Raw genomic sequence first — 24,936 nt, forward strand, 5'->3', positions numbered from 1 at the left:
CAAAGGGGGAACAAAACAGAGATTGCAAAGCATTTTACTAATTCAAATTGTGCATATACCAGTTGAAATTGATTGTTTAGGAGCACCCGTGAAGAAGAATTCTAACATGCACTGGGCTCAAAAAATACTCATTCCTTTCTCCTATTATTGGTGGCTTCCTGATATTGTTCTCCAGCCATCTTCCCAAAATAATGATCACCTCTGTCTGGTAAGTGAATTAAGGGTGTCCAATTATATGAGCTCTATGCAGCTGCAGCGGTCTGTGAAGCACAAGGCTTCCATTGTGTTCAGTTCAGCTGTGATATGAACTAGAGAATGCATCCTTAAAATAAATGAAGTATTTAATCCTTGTTAGCTTCCTTGAGCATCCACTGGAAAGGCAGAACATAGATATTAAATATCTTCCAAACAGATTTGATATGTTGGAGAGAAATACAGAACAAACAAAAGGAAAACCCCAGGAATGATATCCTGAGGATGTCAGATAAATGTGCTGGCATAAATCTGTTTGTGAAAACAAAGCAAAATATATTAAGCAGACATGTTTATGGTAAGCTTTAAGGATAAAACACACACACTACAATTCACAGAAAATCAGGGCTAATCCAAGATATTTTGCTGCCTGAAGCAAATGACAAAATCCCCTGCCATTCCCCACTCCTTGTACAGCAGCTCACTGGTTCGGTGGCTGAATCTTACTTCAACACCGGCAATGGAATAGCACCCTCCACTACACATGAGTTGCCCCTGCTAGTTTAAGGTGTGCATGACAGGCTGTGTGACACACACACAGCTGTGATTCCCAACAGGAAGGGGGAATCCAAAGAGCTCAGGAGGAAAGGCCTAGGAGGCTGCTGCCCCCTCCCCAGTAGCTGTGTCACCTGAGGAGATTGCCTCACGCTGCCTAATAATAGGGATGGCCCCCAAGGTGCACCTAAATCTACTTGAAACTTGGAATAACAAGGCAAAGCTCTGTGGACCCCTTGTTTTCAAAATATGTGCTTGAATATCGCATGATTCTCAAAAGCAACTTCAACAGAGAGTCTATAAAATACAGTATTTTATTCCTAACTGTATATACACATGGTCAGAAAATGGTACAGAATTGCTTTTGATAAGGTGGATATGTTTGTGTGTCTTCACTACATCTGGGGCAGGGGGGAAATAAGTATGGTTTGGTAATAACTCCACAGAGGAACTGTAGTATTTTCCAGCTAATTCCAGTGGGAAACTTGCTTTTGTCACTTTTTCTGTCGAAGTTCAAACTGCAAATACTGGCTATTTCTCACACCTACTACCTGCAGAGCACCTGTCTGAGATCAAATCCCTGCAGGCAAATTGTCCACTCGTGAAACAAAGTAACAACAAATCCAGCTATTAATACACTAGACATAAATATTCTTTTGTAAACTTACTGACTACTTGTTCACAATTATCAGGCTGAACCCCTCATGTCAGTATCAACAAATAAACTAAATGGGTGAAGAATTGCATTTCCCCATTTTCTCAGAAGTCAAAATATTTTGTAATATCCTTCCAAGAGAATTATAGACCTGAAGGAAGATTTGCAAACTGGTCAAGTGTGCATACTACATGGGAACAAAAGTGCACATATAAACAGTTTTTCTCCCTCTGCAGTTCCTTTTCATTTTGTCATGTTACTTGCTGCTTAAGTTAAAAAAATGTTTATTCCCCACAGTCCTAACAATCTACCATCTTCTCATAGACTGAAGATTTGTGGGTGGCGGGGGATAGGCCGATGATTAAAATACACTCTAAGAATGGCTGCCATGCTGGCTCATCCAATAGGCAGACTAAGAACATACTTTGGGTGCTAGCAAAGCAGAATAACCACAAAAAAGGTGGAGGAATTCTAAAGAATTTGACATTTGATATCCCCCCCCAAAAAAAGAAACACATCATGGGAATAACCAGAATTTTGTTCGACTTCCCTACTGTTTTATTTTACAGTTTAGTATTTATTTTTAATAACATATAAGTGGCACCATAATCTTTGCAGTGCAAGGGCCTCTAAAAGCTTATTCCAACTCAGGGTGGTGGAATGTTATTTATTTATAATAATTATTATTATTATTATTATTATTATATACTGCTGTATTATAAAAAATATACCACAGTGGTTTGCAACAATATAAAACAATAAAAAGTTAAAAGCAGAATTTTTTTAAACATATTGCACATCCCATGCTCTTGCAATTTGTGAACTTGAACTTTGAACCAGTACTGACTGCATTGTGTGAAATGGCAATGTCAGAATGGGTTTATCATAAACAAACATTTAAAGTATTACAGTAATCAAAGCAAATAAGGTCAATCAACATACTAAGAATGCAAAACTGCATAAAACCTAAAGAACCTGCTTTTAAAATCTCACCAGTTCTTGGCTTGTTGAAATTTTGATTTGACTTGCATACAGTATTTAAAATGAACAGCCTCTACGGACTGTTAAATATTGCGTTCAGAACTTTTCGGCACAGCCTGAACCTTGAGCATGTTACATACTTTCCAACGGCCTTGTACTAGGCTTGTGTTGCATAACATCACAGCTGTGCCAAGAATAAAGCCTGCCACATTAAATAGATCCCTTGTAGTAGAAAGCCACATGCATGGGCCTGTCAGGATACAAACTCCAGGATTAAGGAGCTGTCACTGCTTGCAAAGCTGATCCATCATTCTCCATCTGCCTTTTCCACCACTAAATACGAAAGTATGGCATTCATGTGGAAGAGAAACAAATTACTTTCCCAAACTTCATCACCAGATTCATTTTAGAGATACGCATGTCTGTGAATAGAATCAGCCATCTACCCATGCATTACTTGCCTCATCGCCCCTGCAATCTCTTAAACTAGGGGGAGCACCGCTCACAGCTTAAGAGGCTACTATAGCAGAGAAATATGTGTGTGGAACAGGCATATTGTGTCCTCCCTCAAAGAGGGCACGTGTTGCTGTGAGACTTGGAGACCGTTCCCCTGTGTTGTGGGTGGGTAAGATTGATCAGCCACAACACCCGGTTGGTAGGTCCCTCAATGTTGGGTTTAATCTGGCCAATGGGGTGCAGTCCAAATGGATTGAGGGACCTATATATACCTACCCATGCATGTGACCCAGAGCTTCCTTTTTCGGTGCATGCATTTGGAACAGCAACAGCGTGTCCTCTGTGCAGCCGAAAGAGAGAGTGACGGATCGTCCTGGTGATTTCTTTCCATTACCCCCTCTTTCCCTTGACTCTTCCAGTTGTTTTCTTCCTTCCTTGGTTAATTCCCTTCCTTTCCTTGCTTTTCCTTCCCCCTAGAGGGGCTTTCGTCCCACGGGGCTTCGGCCCCTTGAGCGCTCCCAGTCTGTGGAGCTTGCCGCTGCCCACTTAATTTTCTGGTGGTCTTCTGCGCAGCGGCTTTTTGTTCTCTTTCCCGGCTGCGGCTGCAGCTTTGGGACCTTTAATTTTATTGGGTATTGTGTCTTGTGATACTGGGCTGTTCTGTCTAGCTGATTACTTTTGGGCATCTCGGAGAGTTCCCTCTCTGAGCGAATTGCTGAGTTTTGCCACTGTTCTACAACTAATCCAGAATGCGGCAGCTAGACTGGTGACTGGGAGCGGCCGCCGAGACCACATAACACCGGTCTTGAAAGATCTACATTGGCCTCCAGTACGTTTCCGAGCACAGTTCAAAGTGTTGGTGCTGACCTTTAAAGCCCTAAACGGCCTTGGTCCCGTATACTTGAAGGAGCGTCTCCACCCCCATCGTTCTGCCCGAACACTGAGGTCCAGCTCCGAGGGCCTTCTGGCGGTTCCCTCACTGCGAGAAGCCAAGTTGCAGGGAACCAGGCAGAGGGCCTTCTCCCATCAGATGTCAAAAAGGAAAACAGCTACCAGATTTTTAGAAGACATCTGAAGGCAGCCCTGTTTAGGGAGGCTTTTAATGTTTAACAAATTAGTGTATTTTAATGTTTCTGTTGGAAGCCGCCCAGAGTGGCTGGGGAAACCATAAATTATTATTATTATTCTGCTTGGAGGCTGGTGGGGAGCTAGTCGAACCAGAGCCTATGCAACCACTTACTTTCTGTAATCAATAAAGTTGTGGCCTAAATTCTGCCAAAAACCAAACCAAAATTTGAGTGAAGTGTGAATTTATTTGGGGGGGACGTCTCTGGGTCTGAACACACAAAACTGATGCATTGTAGAGACACTTCCCCTTTGGCAGGGACCAGTGCACATTTCCTGTTAGGGCCATGAAAGATCCCCACCTGAAAACCTGAGGAATTCCTGTAGGACATACTGAGCTAGAAGGCCCTAAGGGTTGACTGCAAATAGGGCAGCTTCCTTTGGTCCAACTGCATATGTGTCTGTATGCTACTGATTAATCGTCTGGTTATTATTAACATTCATTTACCTTTGCAAGTTCATCTGCTATTTATTTTCAACTATGACATTTCCAATATGATTATTAAAGATGTTCTGCAATTTTTAATCAGCTGTAGTGTCATAGTACTTTTGAAGTTACTTAAGGTAGTTTAATGGCAGAACTATGCATATGTAAGAGCTAGAATATACTTTACTGGAACCATAACAATAATTGGTTTAAATTAGCATTGTAAACACCAGCAAGCCACTACCAGTCTTTGTGCAAAGGATATGTGGCACCTTGCATACATGACTTTGAATTGGGCGATTATAAACATAGTTCTTTTATTAGCACACAAATGTGATGAACAAACTTCCAAAGTCAGGGCACAATCAAAAACCTCACCCATTGCTGGCATCTTTAACCCAGCTGCTCAAATAGGCCATTGCAGGAGCTGGGGAAGGGGAGAGGGCAATTGGATCTGATCCCTGTGCCAGCTGCAATGCCACTGGGTGATGGCAGTGAGACTACTCAGGATTGTAGGAGATCCAAAGGTGTCTTGGTCTTCCCTCTCCCTGCCCTCAGAACCCCATTTCGGGGCTTTCTGCTTGTGAGCCTCCCACCCACTTGCACATTCAGTCGACCTAAGGGGGAGGTGGATGCTGGAGTGCTTTTTGGACTCCATCTATAGCAGATGACAAGAGGCCAGCTCAGCTGAGCAGATGGATACATCTATTCAATTCAAAAACCCTTCCAGCCTGTCGTAATTTTTTTTGGGGGGGGGGTTGGGAACATTTGGATGGTTTTGCCAATATAATAGCAAATATCAGTTCTGGTTAAGTGTAATAGTCAATTGCAAAATTTATAGAAGGCCAAATGAAACAAAAGCTCCAGCTTACACTCCAAGCCAAAAAAAAAAAAAGTTATGTAAGCAGGAATTAGTTGCATTATCAAAATCAACAAGACTTCTTTCTACATGTTTAGTTAAGGATTTTGGTGTCAGCTATTTAACAGGAGCCACACCCAAAGTTCCACTCTAAAATGGATTTTACTTCCTTTAATGTCAGAAACAAATTGGCATGAGAAAATTTGCACTTTAAAAACAACAACAGGAAGGCATCAAAGTCCAATACAAACGTTCACCCAACCATTAAAATTGACATAAGTTAAATTAGTATCCTGGGAACACAAGTAATTTTGAGTTGACATTTGGGATACTATTAGGACTGAGTGCTAAAATGTAGATTTGAAGCCTATAGGAGAATGCCCCAGGCAAGTTCCTGTCAGGAATTGCCTCTAACCCCATCCCCCATGAGTCAGTTATAAAAACATTTCACCCATATTTTTGAAGTGATTTTAACAAGTTGACTTTGTCATATGTTCAGACTAGCCATTTTACTTTCTTCACATGTCTTGGTATTTATTCAAAGTTGGTTGAGTGAGGTCTTGCCAACTTGCAGTTCAGAGGTATATTGAGATGGACATAAATTTAGCTCCCTGCTGCAAAGTGGAAGCCCTAGGTCATGCGAATTGGTTTTGAGGAGACTGCTAATGCCTATAGTCTTGTAGCATCACCAGTTTAACAAATGTAGGTGAGGAGAAATCTGTTCATGGAGTCTATGGTTCTACAGTTCAAAATCCTGAGGCAGAGGTGGTAGCAGGTTGCAGGGAGAGAACAAGCAGTAAAATCCAAGTTACAGATCAGACTTTAAATCAGTTAGCCACAGAATAACTTTTAGAGTACAAGTATGCTGTTAATCTCTTCATGCAACTTCATCTAGAACACTTTCAAGGTTTTGTCTTTCCCACAGACCAGTTCTCCCTACTCCACTTTACTATTTTAACATGTTTTTAATAACCAAATAAAATCCAAAGTTCCCTCCATATCAAATGGTTTATTTTTCAATTTTACTGCAATTTTCATACTAGAATACTGCATGATTTTAAATGAGCATACAACAGTAATTTGTTCACATAAGCAGGTACAACAAACTACCATCGACCAGATCAATTCTAGTTCTAGTATTCATTTGCTTTTAATCAAATTCTAGCCAGCCATTTTGAAGACATGTTGGAGGTGAATTGGCAAGTACTTCTTATCATTCATGAACTTGACACTTAAGATTCATATCCGATGCATTCTTGCCAGTTTATTAAATATCTAGCGCATGCGTCATTTCAGTGGATATAAACAGGCCTCCTGATTCCACCAGCTACACCGTGTGCAGCAGATTATCAGGCCCAGAGTTTTAAAAAGGAACCAAAAAACATTATTGCAACTCAATCTTAACTAAAGATTTTTAGCTGTATGGCTGTTGTCATGTTACAAGACCTCTGAGTTCATTTTGGCATAGTAATTACAACTTAGATCTTTGAGAGTTACCCCTCCCAGTTAACCACATACTTATTACATAGTCATACATACATACATAATCATACTTTTATACACTATATACAACACCCTAAGATCCTATAAAGGTGGTGGCAGATATAAATGGCAGAATTAATCCACCTCTACATAAGTAGAGGTGCTAGTTCTCATGCAGACAGCTGAAGCCTGTGCTGGTTAATCCATCCAGAATGTCTACATACTAGACAAGACCTTCATCCTATGCTGCAATTCCTCCCATTTTAGCTGAAGAAGCGGAGGCAGCAAGCAAGTATATTCATTATCCACAACTGAACACACAGTTTTCCTACTGATCAAATGATTTGGCTTACTCCTTCAATAGACCAAGTTTTTTCAAAGCCTCCTTTCTATGCTCCTCTGTGGCCCCCTTAGGGGTGATCTTTACACTGACACACGGTGGCCTGGGCAGCTTAGAGGAGGGCTGAAGTGGATAAGATCTTCGTTTGTCACTTTTCTCCAACTCAGCATTATGCATTTTGTTTTCCTTCAGATCAACAAAGTCTTTCCCCATGCCAAGGGAAGCTGGGCGTGGCCGGCTACTCCGAAGAAAGTTTGGAGTGATCTTGTCAAAAAACGACATTTTGCCAAGTGAACCACTGTTCTTAATATTCTGGTCCTCGCTCCCAGAAGAGATGCAACTGCTCAAACCGACACCTGAACGCTCCAGGGTTTTGGATTTGACATTGATCTGTTTGACAGCTGCAAGGTTGATATCCACTGGGTAGATTTCTTTCCCACCAACCTGGTTATGCTGTTCATCAGATTTGTTATCAGAGGTGACATTATCCATATTTACATTCTCCCTGCTGCTTGTCCTGGGAGTTTCTCTTGGAATTGAGTAAGATGTGGTTTTGATCACATGATCATCAGGATCTTTTTCTTGGTCTAGAGGGAGACCCAGTTTCTTAAGAGCTTCCCTCCTGGCTCTCCCCTGTTCATTTTGGATTGAATGAACTTTTTCCATGGAAAAATCACCAGTTGCAGCTCTGGGCCTGCCGTTTGATGGAGCCAGAACCTTTATCTTGTGACTGGGATCCACATTGAGTGACACAGCATTACCTTTGCTGGTTTTAAGGATAATATTGGGTGGCAGTTTCCTGGGTTTGGGGGCAGTGGGAGGACCTTGCTTGAAGTTGGGATCTAGGGCAGGTTCTTCCAGTGTAGGTTTTTGATAATTTTCTGGAGCAACAGTAATTTGTTCAGAAATTTTCTTGCTACTTTTAGGTGAGAGAGGTTTCAGAATGGCTTCTTTCCCAATTGCTACCCCCATCTTATCTAGTGAAAGTTCTGCTTGGGTAGCTGCAGCTTCATATCCCTCCACTACATCAACATTCCTCCTACTTTCATAGTGAGATGTCCCACTTAGCTCTTGCCCCATTCTAGGATGACTCCTCCGCTGGTCCTGGAAAGGTTCAGGGGGTGGGATGACTATAGATTCCAAGTTAGATGGCCTTAACTGGGTGCTCATTTTAGGCTTGTCATTTGATATGTCCGCTGGCTCGTGCTTAAGAGACCCCCATGAAGTCTGGCATTTCAGAGAATCAGCAACATTAGGCCCTGTTGCTTCAGCAAGGGAAACCTTGGGGGCACTTTTTACACTGATGTTCCTTGGAAAGACATGATGCCCTGGATTTGGGGTGACAACAGGTACAGAGCCAGAAAGACATTTTTTGCTCTTTGGTTCAATTTTGTTGCGCTTTCCTAGATTTTCATGATCCAGCTCTACAGTATTGGGTGTGGGGATAGAAAGAAACAAAAGAAGGAGACGTAAGTATTGTTCTTACAATCTTACTACTACAAAACCTCAACAAAAAGAAAGAGGAGAAGAGCAAACCCAAGTCCTTATTTGCCTTACCACAAAAGGATGAATTAAAGACAAAATACTAACTGTATCAAAGTGATATTTTAAGAAATCCCATGCATGGTATTTATTAGATTAAAAGCAGCAAAAGAGACAGTCTCAAGGAGTAACAGAGAATATGTTTTTTTGTTGGTTGGTTGGTTGGTTGGTTTCTATGGTGGGGATGTGTGTTTGTAACCAAACTGGAACTGGATTTAGAGGTTTGGAAATGTCTTTGGTTTTTCCACAGCATAAGTGCATTGCCTTGAACCATAATACTTTAAGTTACCAACCTAAAGAGATAACTCAAGCTCATTATGGCTACTTTTAGTTGTTCAAAGGAGCTAAAATGAATGTGTGCTTTTTAGCATCCAAGCAACTAGATCTACCCCTAAATTTTGTGCTCTTAATAGAACATGCATGTGAAACACTTTCTCCACACGGAACTCTACAGTTCTGAAACTAGTCGGTGCTTTGTTTCCTCACCACCATCTAAACTGGGCCAGGAATGGTGCTTCAGCTGAAACATTCCTGTTAAAGAATCACAAGAGAACTCAGCTTACCTTTAGGAACATCTCTCATAGGCCACGTCCGTGGATGCTTAGAAGACTCAGCTGTCTCTGCCTCATCAGTAGAAACTCCGCTGTCTCCTTCAGTATCCAGAGAATCTAGTGTTTCTTCAAGGAACATAAGACATTCTTTCTCCGCCACTGATAGATAGTCATAGCCACTGTCACTCTTCAAGACAAAAAAAACAAAAACACCCTGAGCAACATGAACAAGGAGACATAAAAGCTCAAAAAGAATTATCCTCATCTCAGATTTATTACCTTCCCTAAAGACTTAATTTTTGCAGTGAAGTTGCAAGAATTTGGTCTGTCAGTACAGCCTACAAAGGATCTTTATAACCAAGGTCAACACCACCATTATTGTTCTCCCTTTTTTGTTCTTCCTCCGAGACCACATATCACCGATCTTGAAAGACCTACATTGGCTCCCAGTACGCTTCCGAGCACATTTCAAAGACCTTTAAAGCCCTAAATGGCCTCCGTCCAGTATACCTGAAGGAGCGTCTCCACCCCCACCTCAGACCGTGTTGGTCTGAGTCAAAGCAAAATTTGTCCATGTGTCTTGGTGAGGTTGATGGACTTCCATTTCATGTGGCTCAATGTGGTGCCTTCCATAGTTCTAGTTACAGGTAGGTAGCCGTGTTGGTCTGAGTCGAAGCAAAATTTGTCCATGTGTCTTGGTGAGGTTGATGGACTTCCATTTCATGTGGCTCAATGTGGTGCCTTCCATAGTTCTAGTTACAGGTAGGTAGCCGTGTTGGTCTGAGTCGAAGCAAAATTTGTCCATGTGTCTTGGTGAGGTTGATGGACTTCCATTTCATGCGGCTCAATGTGGTGCCTTCAGCCCATACACTGAGATCCAGCGCTGAGGACCTTCTGGTTGTTCCCTCACTGCAAGAAGTGAGGTTACAGGGAACCAGGCAGAGGGCCTTCTCGGTAGTGGCGCCCGGCCTGTGGAAAACCTTCCCACCAGATGTCAAAGGAAAAAACAACTACCTTACCAGACTTTTAGGAGACATCTGAAGGCAGCCCTGTTTAGGGAAGCTTTTAATATGTGAAGGACTATTGTATTTTAACATTTTGTTGGAAGCTGCCCAGAGTGGCTGGGGAAACCCAGCCAGATGGGCGGGGTATAAATAATTTATTATTAATTATTATTATTATTATTATTATTATTATTATTATTTTATCAAAATAATTTTCTGCAACTACCACTCCCATTCTCAATGACTTCAGAGAGAAAGACTGAACGTAGCCACAAGATATTTGGTTCAATGGCCCAATGGCCAAAATGAATGCATAAATTACATCCACCAGATTCCAAAATTCACAGGATTTGTTTGCTTTCAGTAATTTTCAAGCATAGATATTCCATGTTGAGTTCCAAGTTGAGTTCCAAACTGTCAATTAATGTCAATGTCCCAACTGATATACCCAAATGGTAATAAGATAAAAATCTGACGTAGGAAGAGTTGGAGTGCTGTGGTATTGACCACATATTAGGCTTCCCTTGCTTCTTCTAGGATGAGGCCATGTGGGAGTTTTTGCAAGGTACAGGTTTATTACGATGACAAGGTAGAGGCCACACAATAATTGAACTACCCTGCTCATTGTTATTAATTAAATGCACAAGTTCATCTCTAGTGTGCAACAGAAGGAATGGAAGTTCAATTCAGAACTGTAATTTGTGGTTAGTAAATCTCTACAAATTACAGTTAGCAAACATCTAGTAAGCTTCAAGTCAGACAGGAAATAGTTTTCCTGTGTCCATGATGCAGACACTGTAAGCAGATGATAAAGATACCCATGCAGGCACTGGACAGAAATCCACTCCACCCCACAGGTTACAGAATGACAGTGCTAAACTTGGAGTTAAGCTCTATTAAACTTTAGTGAAACAAACGGCAATTTGCTCTGATTCAGCAGTAAATAACAGGTTTTCACAAGTGCTGGGGGAAATAGAAAAGGACTTGGTTACTGAGCATGAAAGCGCAGACCTGTGCCTAGAAACACAGCACACAGGGAAGTCCAGATGTGACCTAAGTGACAATCAAGTCAAACACGTGCCTCAAAAATTAGTTGCCCCAAACAAGATGTTTATCCCTGTGTATCAGGGATGGGGAAGCTGTGGGCCCCCTCCATCCTTTTGTACTCCAACCTCCCCCCCCCCTTCAACCTAATTCAGCATATCAGAGATTATGGTAGTTGTATTGCAACAACACCAGAGGAACTACAGGTTCCCCATCCCTACAATACAAAGCCCTAGCTTGCAGGTAATTTCAGATTTTCTTTTATTTTTAGTTGAAAACTTTAGCCCATGTTTAAGATGGTGCTTTATCTTTTATACTTCTTAAATGTTTTAGCAGTTGGATATATTATTTAGGCCTCTAAACCTGTTCAAACCTTTTGAAATTATGTGGAACATAAAAAAGTTAAATTAAAATTAAATTAAATTACCTTTTCGGACAAGCTGGAGTCATTACTGATCATACTGTCACAACTGCCTGCGCTGTGAACAATTGCTCTGGGTTCTGGGTCAGCTGTCCCTAACCACAAATCCTTTTTAGGCATATCACTAGTCAGGCAAGAGAGCAGTAAGTATGACCGAAGAATTCTGGAGAGGAAACAAAAGAAGAAACCATAAACATATATCACAGCTTCAGAACATACTCAAAAACAGATTACTGCTGCAGAAATCCTACCAGTTGCTGCATATGAATATCATTCTTCAAGGATTTGAACTCATTTATACCTTGCTGCTTCTACACACATGGCATCTTACAACAAGATATAAAGCAATGCCCAAATTCGCAAGCCTTGGGATCCAATAAAGTCAATACACTTGACTTAGTGGTACTTTCCCTTCACCATGACACATTGCTATAATAATCAATCAATTCTCAGAAGCAGTGTCCTCAGGGACGCCAACAAACAGGTAGAAGGGGTAGGAGTTTGTGGTTGGCCAACCCCCACTCCCACCCCAGCTTTCATCCTTTTTTAGCATAAGTATGTCAATCAGACATTTATGAAGAAAATTAGAGCAGGCAGCACTGTTGCTAAGGGCACTTCATCACTGTTGCTAAGCAATTGGAGGAAAAAAATATTGATACCCAAGCCTGGGACTCAAGAGGGGCCCCTCCAAGAGCAGCAGGAAAAATCAGGAGAAGCTAAGAAGAAGAGGATACTGGGGTATGTTTGTTAGACCTGTTGTTGAAGGGTAGCGAATCAAAATAAACAATACTAATACAAAAATACAAAAAGAATCAGCAAATAAAGCAAACAAACAAAATTAAACACCTTACAACTGCAGCAAGTTAAAATTTCTATACACTGTACTTTTAACATAATGGATTTTTTTATAAAAAAAAATCAAGGTTGGCAATGTTTTGCGCATAACTGATAAAAGTTGCAGCCATTTTAAACCCACTTCTCTCTATGCATAGCTCTCGCTCACCCCACCTTTCAGGAATAAATAAAAATAAATACTCTGGGGAGAATTATTATTTATTACTAGCAACCTTGTGCCCAGCATTGCTTGGGAATGCTAAGGATTGGTCCACACCAGTGTTTAATGTGGATTTGCAGCTCATTGTATCTCTAATTATTCTTCTTTTTGCATTGTCTATATGATGCCTCCTTATCTATATGATCCCTCCTTATCCATACCTTTTCCCACTAAATTTGAATTTTCCTAAGCCATGGATAATCCAGTAAAGGAAAAAAATCCAAGATAAAATAGTTTGTGACCAGACTGTGAATCCAATGAAGTGCATTGTGTGGGCAGGTTGTTTTACATGACTGGTGACATTTCACTGGGTGCTGCCTGCCACACTTCCTACTTCCATTTTGTTTCCATCTGCCCAAAGAAAAGCTGCTGAAGGCACATTCACATTTTAACGGTATTTTTTTTTAATAAAACAACAACAACCAGTTCTTTTGGCCAGAAGTGCTTTTGCTTGAAACAGCTGCATTAAAAATAAAACTTGTCCTTTCAGGTACAAGAGGTGGGAAAGGAAACAGAGGCAAGCAAGTGACAGTCTTTCATGCCACTGTCTCCAAATCCTTGCTTGACTTGGACCCACACACATTATTGGAGGGGCGGTGATGGCATTCACTGTTTTGTGCACATCTGGTACATCAGAAAGCCTGTATATAAAAAATTAAAACGTGCACATGCACAGGTAACAAATATCTGTGCAAATATCCACAACAGACTTCAGGTTTCCTGGCTTGGAGCAACACATACATTAAAAAAAAAATAGTGTCCTTTGTGCAAATTTGGAACACTGGAAAACTTGTATTTCAGAAATTTATGAAGTATGTGCATGGGTGAGTAAATACCTGCATACTGCCCATAATGGACCTCAGGTTTCCAGAACCTATGATGAGTTAAAGGTAAAGGTAAAGGGACCCCTGACCATTAGGTCCAGTCGTGACCGACTCTGGGGTTGCGGCGCTCATCTTGCGTTATTGGCCGAGGGAGCCGGCGTACAGCTTCCAGGTCATGTGGCCAGCATGACAAAGCCGCTTCTGGCAAACCAGAGCAGCACACGGAAACGCTGTTTACCCTCCCGCTTGGAGCGGTACCTATTTATCTATTTGCACTTTGATGTGCTTTCAAACTACTAGGTTGGCAGGAGCTGGGACCAAGCAACGGGAGCTCACCCCATCACATGGATTCGAACCGCCGACCTTCTGATCAGCAAGCCCTAGGCTCTGTGGTTTAACCCACAGCGCCACCTGTGTCCCCTATGATGAGTTAGGAAGTACTAATTAAGGGCAGTGAACACCAACACAATATTGTGAATACATCCAATCAAACGCCACCTACTAGTGCAGACAGAAAATAGTAAGATGTTTTGAAAGCACTCATGTGTGGATGACAACACACAAGCACGCACATGGAGAAGTTGTCCCATGTCCACATTAACCCCTAAAGTGATCACCAATATAAAACTAGCATATGAAAAGTTTTGAAATCAGTAGTTAAAAAATAAGTTCAGTCCACCATCTTGATTCAAAATGCTTTTGAAATGTACTTGAACACAGATGAAAACCTGCTCTTTGATCTCAGAAATCATTACGCAAAATGTGGTTACAATATCTTTAAAAGGTGTCCAAATACACAGTGAACAAACATTTTTCCAAACTGCATAGATCAGTTTTTCTTTCTGCCTTTTAGCAGATTTTTATACACTCTTTTTGCTGTTTCAGTTCAGAATTGGATCAATCACAAGCCTTTTAAAGGCGTTCTCTTTCCTTCTGTAATCAGAGGAGCCGGGGGGGGTGGCGGAGAGACTGGCAAGTCCTGCCCCTTCCAGCACATCCCCTCCTGTTCTTTGCTGGTTAAGGCTTGCTGCATGTTTTCAAACCCCAACAAGCACCTGCAGAAATGGCCCATGCCCACATATATATGGCTATAGAGACGGAATCTTATTCTGGATTGTTGGAGACCCTGCTGGAGTCCCCACAGTAGCTGCCTCTGAAATGAGTTCTCATCTTGGAGTTTAAGACCACTTCCTCCTGTACACAGTTTCTAGCTGAGTGCCTTAAACCAGGCATGTCAAACATGCAGCCCTCCAGATGTTTTGGCCCGCAAGTTTGACATGCCTGCCTTAAACAGTAGGAAAGACCTTTTCGAGTTACCTCTCTTAGTCAACAGAGAAGACATTAGCTGAGACCAATGCTTCACCAAACTGTAGACATTTTGCTTGCCAGGCAGAATACACTCCTATCTTCATCCACCACTGCATGCTGTTTTAAGGGTTCTCCCAATGCCATGCCCCCCCCCCTCGGCTGACTGGGATGGGGGCGCGAGTGGAGGAAGAAAGCCCTGTTGCACCAGTGGAGCTCATTGCTTTGGCTCCCACTAGTGCAGCTATTTCGTTGAATCTATCCCTATGACCGGATGTAATCCTTGTAATGAAAGAAAGGCTCTATGTTTCTCCCAGCCTATAGAAGTTCAGCCTCAGGACAACAGAAGACCTGCCTGCATAAAATGCACTACATTAAAGGACCAGCTTTCTTTGCACAGGAGCACATTCCTTCAGAATGACAAGGAGAGCAAAGGATGACATTTCACAATATCATATCCCTTTATTATTACTACTAATGCTGACTCTGCCTATGAACCAGCGACGCTGGAAAGTCACAGATTAACTTTAAATAATGCAAGGTTTCACAGGCTCTGTGGGCAACAGTGCCTATTTACTTAGGGCAGAGGCGAGGGTGTGCATTCCCTACCTGGCACATACCTCACATTCCTTGTGTGAAGGAGAATACCTTAAAGGGACAGGCCACACACACATGGTAGGACAGGGGTCTTTTAGAAAAGCCCCTTCCCACATTCCTGATTTAATGCTATAGTGCACAATGAGTGGTGTGGGATGAGTCTTGCAGGAAATCTAAGCAGGTGTCTTTAACTCCTACTAGGGATGGAGAAATCTGCCCGTTTAAGACTTTCATTTTTCCAGTCTTAAGTTCAGTCCATCACATTTCCACACCTGACTGTGTTTTTCTTTATTAAAAAAATATCTTAGAAGTATTCATTAGCATTTTATTGCACATTTTGCCCAACGTGCACACTTCTGTAAGCAATTTTACCTAACAGAATGTATTTTTAATGTTATTTTCACTATTGTGAGCGTTTTCATGTACATTTCCCCATAATATATGCATTCTGTAGTTGCGAACCATATTGCAAAATTCTTTTGAAAGAAAGTTGGCTTTTGGTTCACATTTTGTTTGAGGGAAATTTAAATTAGGTAGAATCGTGGAATTGTAGAGTTGGAAAGGACCATCAGTCCAAACCCCTGCAATACAAGAACACACAGCTCGTCCCATACAGAAATCAAACCTGAAACCTTGATGTAATCAGCATCACACTCTAACCAACTAGATTCACATTTAAGTGTGCACTGAAATGACTTTCTTCCCCATCCCTCATCCCTACACACATATAGGAGAGCTCACTGAAAGAGGCCAGCTGTTCTGGTGCCATTGATATAAAATTAACAGCAACAACGTACCGGTATGTCTGATTTCTTACCCACCCATCACCATAAGGTTCCAGGGCGGATTACAGCAATTTAAAAATACAATATTAAAAACAATTAAAAACAAATCATAGTCACAATAATAGGGTGGATCCTAAAAATATATATCTCAGGTCACATACCAGAGGCCAAGGTAAAGAGGTGCATCTTCAGCATACAATGGAAACTACACAAAGAATGTGTCAGATACACCTCTGTAGGGAGGGAATTCCAAAACTTCGTGCTGGCCACCAAAAAGGCCCTCTCCCAGGCCGCCACGCACAATTTCTGAGAGTGGTGGAACTACCAAGTGAGCTTCCTCTGCTGATCGTAATACTCCAAAGGGTCTGTATGGAAGAAAGTGGTCTTTCAGAAATTTGAGGCCCAGATGAAAACTGCAGCTGTTTGAAAACAGAGGTTGATACATAGGGCACTAGTGGGGGATTAAGCCGACTGTAGTGTGTTTTGCAACTTGCAGAGTCCGGAATTTAGGGCATGTCCAGAAATTCTACACCTCTTACAAAAGACAATATTGACTACACCCCAACTAAGCTTCAAAATCATATTAAAGGGCAACTGAGGGGGTAAGAGTATGATGGACAGGTGGCATTTACAAATCGTAACATTCATTGGTTCATGTGAAATTTGTGCAAAGTTTGCCTCAAGGTGATACATCTGCTGTTTATTGAGCATTCATTCCAATTTGTTTGCATAGTTTATAAATCTTCACTTTGAGTTATTGTTATCCCACACTTCCGAGTGCACGTCCTCATTTTTTTAATAGACTTTTTCTTTTACAGTGTGTATAAACACTTCCTTATATACTGCTTTTCCTCCAGGGAGCTTGAGTATGTGGTTTGCCTATACTTCATCCTCACAACAACCCTGTGAGGTTAGTCTGTGATAAGGTCACCCACCTAGTGTGCTTCATAGCTAAGTGAATGCCTAGTCATTTAGCTTAACTTATACTAAAAAGAGAGCTGATTGGACAGGAAACAATACAACCATAGAAATTCAGTGGCTATATTCACATCAACCTCAATACAGCCTCATGTTATCATCCTCTATGTCACATACTGTCTTATTTTTCCAGTCTTGAGACTCGAATACACCACATGCTGGTTTGCTGCCTCCTCTCATATATTGTCTCCTCCTTCACAGTTTGCTGCGACAGAGCCAACTGTGGTTATACCTAATCAGAATTGCTTCAAAGCTATGATTTTTCACTGAAGAATTGATGCTTTTGAATTATGGTGCTGGGGGAGACTCTTGAGAGTCCCATGGACTGCAAGAAGATCAAACCTATCCATTCTGAAGGAAATCAGCCCTGAGTGCTCATTGGAAGGACAGATCCTGAAGCTGAGGCTCCGATACTTTGGCCGCCTCATGAGAAGAGAGGACTCCCTGGAAAAGACCCTGATGTTGGGAAAGGTTGAGGACACAAGGAGAAGGAGACGACAGAGGACGAGATGGCTGGACAGTGTTCTCAAAGCTACGAACATAAGTTTGACCAAACTGCGGGAGGCAGTGGAAGACAGGAGTGCCTGCCGTGCTATGGTCCATGGGGTCACGAAGAGTCGGACATGACTAAACGACTAAACAACAACAACATGATTTACAAACCTTCACCAAACACATTTAAAGCCTTTTAATCCTAGTTTGGTCCTAATGCAAATACTACAGAAGGGGAGAAGCACACCTCTGGTTAACCTTGAACCCCTCTGCCCCATATTGTTTTCTGTCAAACAGCCCTGGTCACAGCCCTCATGTCCCCCAGCTTCCCCATCAAAAAGTTTAGAGTTACAAACTCAGGCAACTCTACTCACTGAAGGCATTCTTGTTTCTCCCTGATGCTTGACTCGCACCCAATCCCCTCCTCTGCCTTCTGTCCTTCCAAAATAAATAGACATAAGCCCTAGTCCATAGACACTAAGTCTCTTTGTGTGTGAACCTCCAGGCTGATCCACAAGGTCAGATTTGAATCTTCAAGCTACAGATACAAGCCATGATCCAAGAGCCAAGCTATGTGAGAGGCACCCTACAGCTTCTGTTGAAGCAGCTACTGGACTTGCCTAAGACCATGCAACAAAATCAGTGGCAGAAGCCAAGAGTGTCAACCATCTTTTCCCACCACTCCCTCCCCATGCTTCATTCAGTACATTCTGCCTTGTGAGGATGTGGTCACAAGCTTTCTAACCAGAAATACACGTTTCCGGCTCCACCCCTCTGCCTGTCACATTCTGTAAAATCATCCAGCAAGAGATGGGAAGACTACTCCCTCATAACAAGGATAACTAGTATTTAAAGCTCAGCAGCACTGAAAAGCTTCTTTTCAAAGTGAAGGCATGTCAGTTCCATTCGTAAGAAAGTGCTAGAGAATCACAGGGTGTGTTCATTCAAATTGCAAAAAGCAGCGTGATCAAGGGTGCTATCACGTCAGCAAATCATCTTATATAATAAAAAGGAAACTCTCAAAGATTGCGGTGCACGTGTGCCAATCATAATATTTACAGTTTTCACATGGGATACTGAATGCCTTCCATTATTCCTCTGCCTTGGCCATGCCCTTGATGCCACATACATAAGCAACGATCTAGAAAGAAGGCAGTCCCTGCCTCACTTCCCATCTCATCTTCCTTAGGTTAGGAAGGACCTTTATGAATTCTGCTTGGGGGAAATAAGCTATCTTGTGTTGTACAAAATCCAGCAACAGGGTTCATTCACATCACGGCACTGTACACAGAGATTACATCAAGACAAAATCCCACGGCCTCCTACCAAATACAGCAATCTCTCCACTCAAGTTACCATATTTTTCCATGTATAAGACTAGATTTTTTTCTTTAAAAATAATGTCAAAAATTAGGGGGCGCCTTATACACGGATACTTCTCCCCCCCTATTTTCTTAAATCTGAGTCCCCCAAAATTAGGGGTGTCTTATACAAGGGGGCATCTTATAGACGGAAAAATACGGTACTCTGCTTGTGTTCCAACACGCAATATTTATGACGAAGTTGGATAAGAGAGTGACTAACAGGTATTTAGCAACGCCACCACCATCAGTGTAGAATGTTCAGTGTGGACAAAAGGAAAGTTTCTCAGGCACAGATGTTACAGTTTCAGAGCCACACACAAAGTGGCCACATTGCTGGAGTTAACTGCATGGGAGACTGAGAAGTAAGCTTCGGCATGGGGTGACCTTGATATCACAGCAATAGAGCCGAACGAGTTAAACCAAGACCTCTCCAGACTAACCATGAGTTGTAGCCAACGCAGGATCTAGAGTCAGACACATCAAAGAAGCATTTCAGTTAAACGTGTTGTAAATTTAAACAGAAAAATCTGGTAGGGAAAACCAGGTGGCACAGTGTTATATCACATATACAACGCATATAAATCACTTTTTCTTTACCAATCTAGCAGAATCCCAACTCTGGTTAACCACAAGCCCAGGTGACACAATAAGCCAAACTTTGGCTTAACAAAAATTGAACTTCTCTCCAGAAGCCCACACATTCGTGCTAAGCCAAGGTTTAGATTAGTGTGACATGCAAACCACACTGATAACTCTCATATAAATTACTCCACATACTCACTTCACCTGTGGAGTACTGGTTGGGAATGTGTATATTATTTTCCTAATGTTCATTACAAAGCAACAAATATCAGTAGACCCTTGACTATTTTAAAAATCAACATTTGTTTGATGTGCCAAAATAATCGAATAGCTCTTTGTAGCATCTGGACTAAATTTACTGTTTTCAGTACTTTATTAGACTTTTTTTTACTGATGCTATACATACATCTTACCTTTGCTTTAACAGGATGAACACTGTTGTTACTGGGAAACAGTTTTTCTTAGCCATCAATTATACCATTTACTTTCAAGTCTATAAGGAGGCAACCATGACAAGAGCAATATACAGAGTTACGGTGCTGGCCCAATACCTTTTTGCACCTGAGGCAAACTACAAAATGGCACCACCACCCCTTCCCCCAGGGAAGAATGGGTGAGTGAAGGTCTACGTCAGGAACAAGGGGGGAAATAAACATCTACACCTGGATCTGCCGCCTCTGTGGATCCTGTCACCTAAGACAATTGCCTCACCTTGCCTCATGGGTGGGCCGGTCCTGCAGAGTTATTTCATTAGGAGGATGCCTCAGAGTAAGAAAATATAGGGGGGAAAGACAGACTCTCATCACATTGGATCAACAATGATCACCAAAAAAGATGTGTAAAAAGCAGTCTTCTGACTTCTGTTACTAAGAGGAACAAACATGTGTCGAAGATGATATAAAAGGGTTTGGTGCACTGAATAAGCAGCCTAAGAAAATTACAACCTAACTTGCCCAAGACTGTACATTACTACTAGCATCACATTTAAGCAGCTGAACCTGGAAGGACATTTGAGTAATCCAGAGCCTAGATATTCAAAAGGCTTTAGAAGCTAACAAAGGTGTATCTAAAATCTGAGATATTAAATATTAACTCACAACCTGAAGCCACAGTTCACTGATAGCGATTATGAACATAGGACACAGCAGTAAAATGTTTTCTTGCTGCATTGCCGCTTATTCTTAAGGAAATGAAAGCAGGGTGTGCCCAATACTTGATATTGTTATGAGTTGGAGGGAGAGGAAATAGGCTGTAGGTGAGATCCTTGTAACCCCTTGATCAAGCAAGTATTAAAATATAAGCCAGGCCAGCTAGATGAGGTGATAGCCTGGGTGATGGGCCATTAAGGGAAAAACAATGGAAAGGGGCAATGGGTTGGGGCTCCTCACCCAGCTCGTTGTTACTTAGAAGGATGAAGCTGAGTTTAGAATTGAGTTGCAGTGACATGGGCCAGATTTAAAGCAGCAAGCTGGGAGAAGAGAGAGACAGCAATGTTTGATGTCTGTTTGAATCCAAGGCTGTGGATATGAGAGAAACAAGACCCTTTGGGGTGTTGATACTGTGATAGGCTCAGGTTGTATATATGTGCAAATAAACCATATATCATAAAGGCACCACAGTCTCCGCTATGCCTCATTCCCAAAAGGAAACATAACCCCAGGGTAAGCACCTAGAATCCCTGGAATCTCGCCCCACTCAGAGATTGGGGTGGTGTGCAACAATATCAACAACGCATATCATATAAGAGCCAACTGAAGGAGGCAGGCATTTTCGATTCTTGACCTTCAGCTACAGTGCAGTCATAGAATCATAGAATCATAGAGTTGGAAGAGACCACAAGGGCCATCCAGTCCAACCCCCTGCCAAGCAGGAAACACCATCAAAGCATTCTTGACATATGCCTGTCAAGCCTCTGCTTAAAGACCTCCAAAGAAGGAGACTCCACCACACTCCTTGGTAGCAAATTCCACTGCCGAACAGCTCTTACTGTCAGGAAGTTCTTCCTAATGTTCCTAATGTCCCTGTAGGCTCTGGGCCTACAAAACATATGTTTACCACCATGTAGTGAAATGGGTACCAACACTGTGGAGGGAGCAGAGGGAATGGGCAACAGTGCACAGCCAGCTCTCAGAAGGGAAGCAATGAGTGAGGCAGCTGTACCCACTACCACCTCAATTTAAAGGGGGGGATATGGATTTGAATCCAAATTGCTTCCTGCAAACTGGAAGACGAACCCCATTGGAATTCCCATTGAGGAATTGCCTGCTGCTGGATCTGATCCCAGCGGGGCTCCCTGTCAGCATCTATCCCTTCAAGTTCTCAATTGTGCCTTTGTAGCTGCAGCTGTATCTGTCCTGCACTGACATCACATATGACATTGTTTGTGGGGAAGGGCCTCGCAGGCCAAACTGGGACTCTCGTGGGCCAAATTATGTCACGGAACAGAGGTTCTCCACTGCTATTTTACATCATAGGTATTAGAACAGAGTAATAAAATAAAGGTGATCTATGTACATTCACAAACAGCCCTCGGTACATGTAGTACTGCTAATTACCCTGTTTCTCATATTTTAAGACATACCCATAAAATAAGCCATAGCAGGATTTTTAAGCATTCAAGGAATATAAGCCATTCCCCGAAAATAAGACATAGTGATAGGCGCAGCACCAATGCCGGCCACGGCAGGCGGAGGAGGAAAAAAATAAGACATCCCTTGAAAATAAGCCATAGTGTGTTTTTTTGAGGAAAAAATAAATATAAGACATGTCTTATAATATGAGAAACACGGTACTTTTTAGATAGAGGCAAAATACTTGGATCTACAAGATCAGATGGTCTCCTCTATAACTAGTTGCTCTTTAAACTATAAAAAGATTAAGTACTAGGTCCTACAATCTGAAAGGTAAAGTCCTTCCACCAAGGGGCATTGTAAATATGGTTCATTGTCAAAAGTGACGTTCAACGCCAGCTCATGTCCTTCATTTGATGCTCAGCTGCAAGTGGATTTTAATAGTATAAAATGCAAATCTCATCCAGATCCCTCCTCCTTTCTACAATCTTTTTACAACCAACCTATTTATTACATTTGCACTGTTACATTTCATTTATTGTATATTTTAATTAATGTTATTGTGTATTTTAAGTATAGTAGTAAACTGCTTAGATTTTGGCATATGAGTGGATATAACAAACAAACAAACAAATAAATAAACGAAGCAGATGAAGCAGTGCACATTGTTGGAGTTTAGCATGCATCAGGACAAATACCAAGAGTCAATTACTATCCCTTTTCCCCATTAGATCATTTCATGGTCCCCTCAAGTAGAGGTTACTTTAATTTCTTTTATTTTAGGGTGGGTGGTATAGGCTTGCTCCAGTTTTTAACCTAGCACACAGAGTTTAGCTGACTGAGCAATACATTGCCCAAGAATTCTCTGCAAATGAAACTCAGTGACTCCATTGAAGAATTTAGATTTTGTTTTTAAATAAGCTTTGGTGGCATGTATTCTTATGTATTAAAAACCAATAGAATGAAATATTGTTGCCAGTTCACTAAAAAATATAATAATAATGCTACTTTGAATGCATCTGCATGGACTAATGCTATTCTGCATCCCATTGGCCAAACCACATCAGAACAAGAGACAGAACATGTCAAACATACATGCACAAGCACCTTGACCCTGGAGACCCATCCACTTCGACCTACACAAAAGACTCTTTAATCATTACCCTTACAGCACCAGAGCTGCACAATCCTAGTTTTCCAGTTTCACATTACAAGCAGGCACAGTTCTGCATGTTTACCTACATTTAACTGATAAGGAGCACATTTCCACCCCCATCTCATGTTAAAAACAATTTCCATCCAAGTCTCTGAAGATTTATTAAAATAATTTAAATGATTGCAAAACTTGAAGTAAGCTTATTTTCCCATAAGTGTGATAATTACATATATATATAGAGAGAGAGAGTATAATGTATAAATTATATAATATATAATATATATTATAGAGAGAGCGCATTTATGCTTGGTTGCATCTTCCAGGTTTTTTTAAAGCAAGCTGCTTTTCTTACTACTGTACAGTTCTATATATTTTTCATTGCTAATAAGCCTGAACAGAAGCCACGAAAGAGACAAACATTTGTCATTCACTAGAAAGGCACAGATTTTGATATTAAAAGTCATTTTAAAAGCAACTAAGCTACCAGCAGAATTCCCCCTAAAATCTATAAATCTATCAGGAAAGGTTTGCAACATGCATGGATTACCTTCACTAGGAAACTCAAGACTTTCCATAATCCTTTACGAGCCCAAAGATTTCAGCAGGAACAACAGCAAGAAAGATAGCAAGAAACAGGGGAAGCGTATAAGCAAGACTGGACAAGCCAGCTATCTGGTCTGCTATTTGTATCTAAATCCAGGAACACTCCTTTTCCGCCTAAGCAAACATAGTTTAGTTAGAGTTTAACTCACCTTTACTAGGAAATAAAAACAATTCCAGCTACTCTGCTATGAACTGACACGACCAAACAGGCTATACCACCTTCTCTGTTCTCTTCTTGACCTCCTACTGACTTACCTAGACAGGTAAATTCCTCCTCTGTCTTCCTCACTCCACCCTGCTTCTGACTCTCAACCAATCACACATCCTCCTTCAAACTCCTCATTCCAGCTGTTACCAAAAGGAGGGGGAGGCAGGATTACAGAGCTCTTGGCCAATCACTTTTTTTTCCAGTTCTAAACTTTGGCAGCCAGGAATGAAGCAAAACAGGTAAATGTTTATTTTTAATCTGCATTTTCTTAAGATGAATCTTTTGCAGCTAAAATGTCACAGGTTATATTTCCCATTCAGGGGGAACTGTAGGATATGGGTTTTCTCTTCCTCTGAAAAAGGGGGGTGGCAAAAAAAACAGAAGCCCACACATGGCGCAGGATACATTGCTTCATTCTTTGCAGCCCCTTTGCTTTCCCGTCTTTGTTAAGGCTATATTCCTACTGCTTTTCTTCCCCCTACCAATTGCTAAAAAATGCAGGCAGAGGACACTCAATAACTCTGGAGAATGGAGTTGTAGACGCGGGTCACCTTCCATCAACTACCTGGCTTAGATCCAGCAGTCCACGTTATTCATTTTATTTCTTCTAACATTCTCAGTGTACCCAAGCTTCTCCTATCTTATTGTTGGCATCTGTCTTGGGAGACAATGGAGGTGTGTGCCTTTGGGGGTGAAGTCAAACTGTTGGAGAGTTACAGCACCTGCTGTGGCTGTAGAAACCAATGCTGTAGAGCAGGCTTCCTCAACCTTGGGCCTCCAGATG

At 41.6% G+C, this 24,936-nt stretch overlaps 1 protein-coding gene across 3 annotated transcripts; it reads right to left on the reverse strand.

Moving 5' to 3' along the window:
- Window positions 1-5,987: 5,987 nt before the first annotated feature.
- C7H1orf116 (chromosome 7 C1orf116 homolog) lies at window positions 5,988-24,681 on the reverse strand. 3 transcript variants are annotated; one of them, XM_035123229.2, is made up of 4 exons: window positions 24,094-24,681; window positions 11,641-11,797; window positions 9,178-9,352; window positions 5,988-8,496 (listed from the first exon to the last, which is right to left on the reverse strand). In XM_035123229.2, the coding sequence occupies exons 2-4, from the start codon at window positions 11,752-11,754 to the stop codon at window positions 7,082-7,084; spliced, it is 1,704 nt and encodes a 567-aa protein (XP_034979120.2). In that variant the 5' UTR covers window positions 11,755-11,797; window positions 24,094-24,681; the 3' UTR covers window positions 5,988-7,081. The 3 variants fall into 3 exon arrangements, with proteins under 3 accessions (XP_034979120.2, XP_034979119.2, XP_034979121.2); XM_035123228.2 differs by lacking the exon at window positions 24,094-24,681 and adding an exon at window positions 23,889-24,087; XM_035123230.2 differs by lacking the exon at window positions 24,094-24,681 and adding an exon at window positions 16,361-22,164.
- Between the last annotated feature and the right edge of the window lie 255 nt (window positions 24,682-24,936).

This window comes from Zootoca vivipara, chromosome 7 (genome assembly GCF_963506605.1).
Source record: "Zootoca vivipara chromosome 7, rZooViv1.1, whole genome shotgun sequence".
Lineage (NCBI taxonomy): Eukaryota > Metazoa > Chordata > Lepidosauria > Squamata > Lacertidae > Zootoca > Zootoca vivipara.

Excerpts from the sequence above, each read along its gene's own strand:
- C7H1orf116 (XM_035123229.2), bottom strand. The coding sequence starts at position 11,754 with ATGCCTAAAAAGGATTTGTGGTTAGGGACAGCTGACCCAGAACCCAGA. Across the intron at positions 9,353-11,640 it reads ACTCCAGCTTGTCCGAAAAG|AGTGACAGTGGCTATGACTA; the intron begins GTAATTTAATTT and ends TTTGTCTTGAAG. Across the intron at positions 8,497-9,177 it reads TATGAGAGATGTTCCTAAAG|AGCTGGATCATGAAAATCTA; the intron begins GTAAGCTGAGTT and ends CCAATACTGTAG.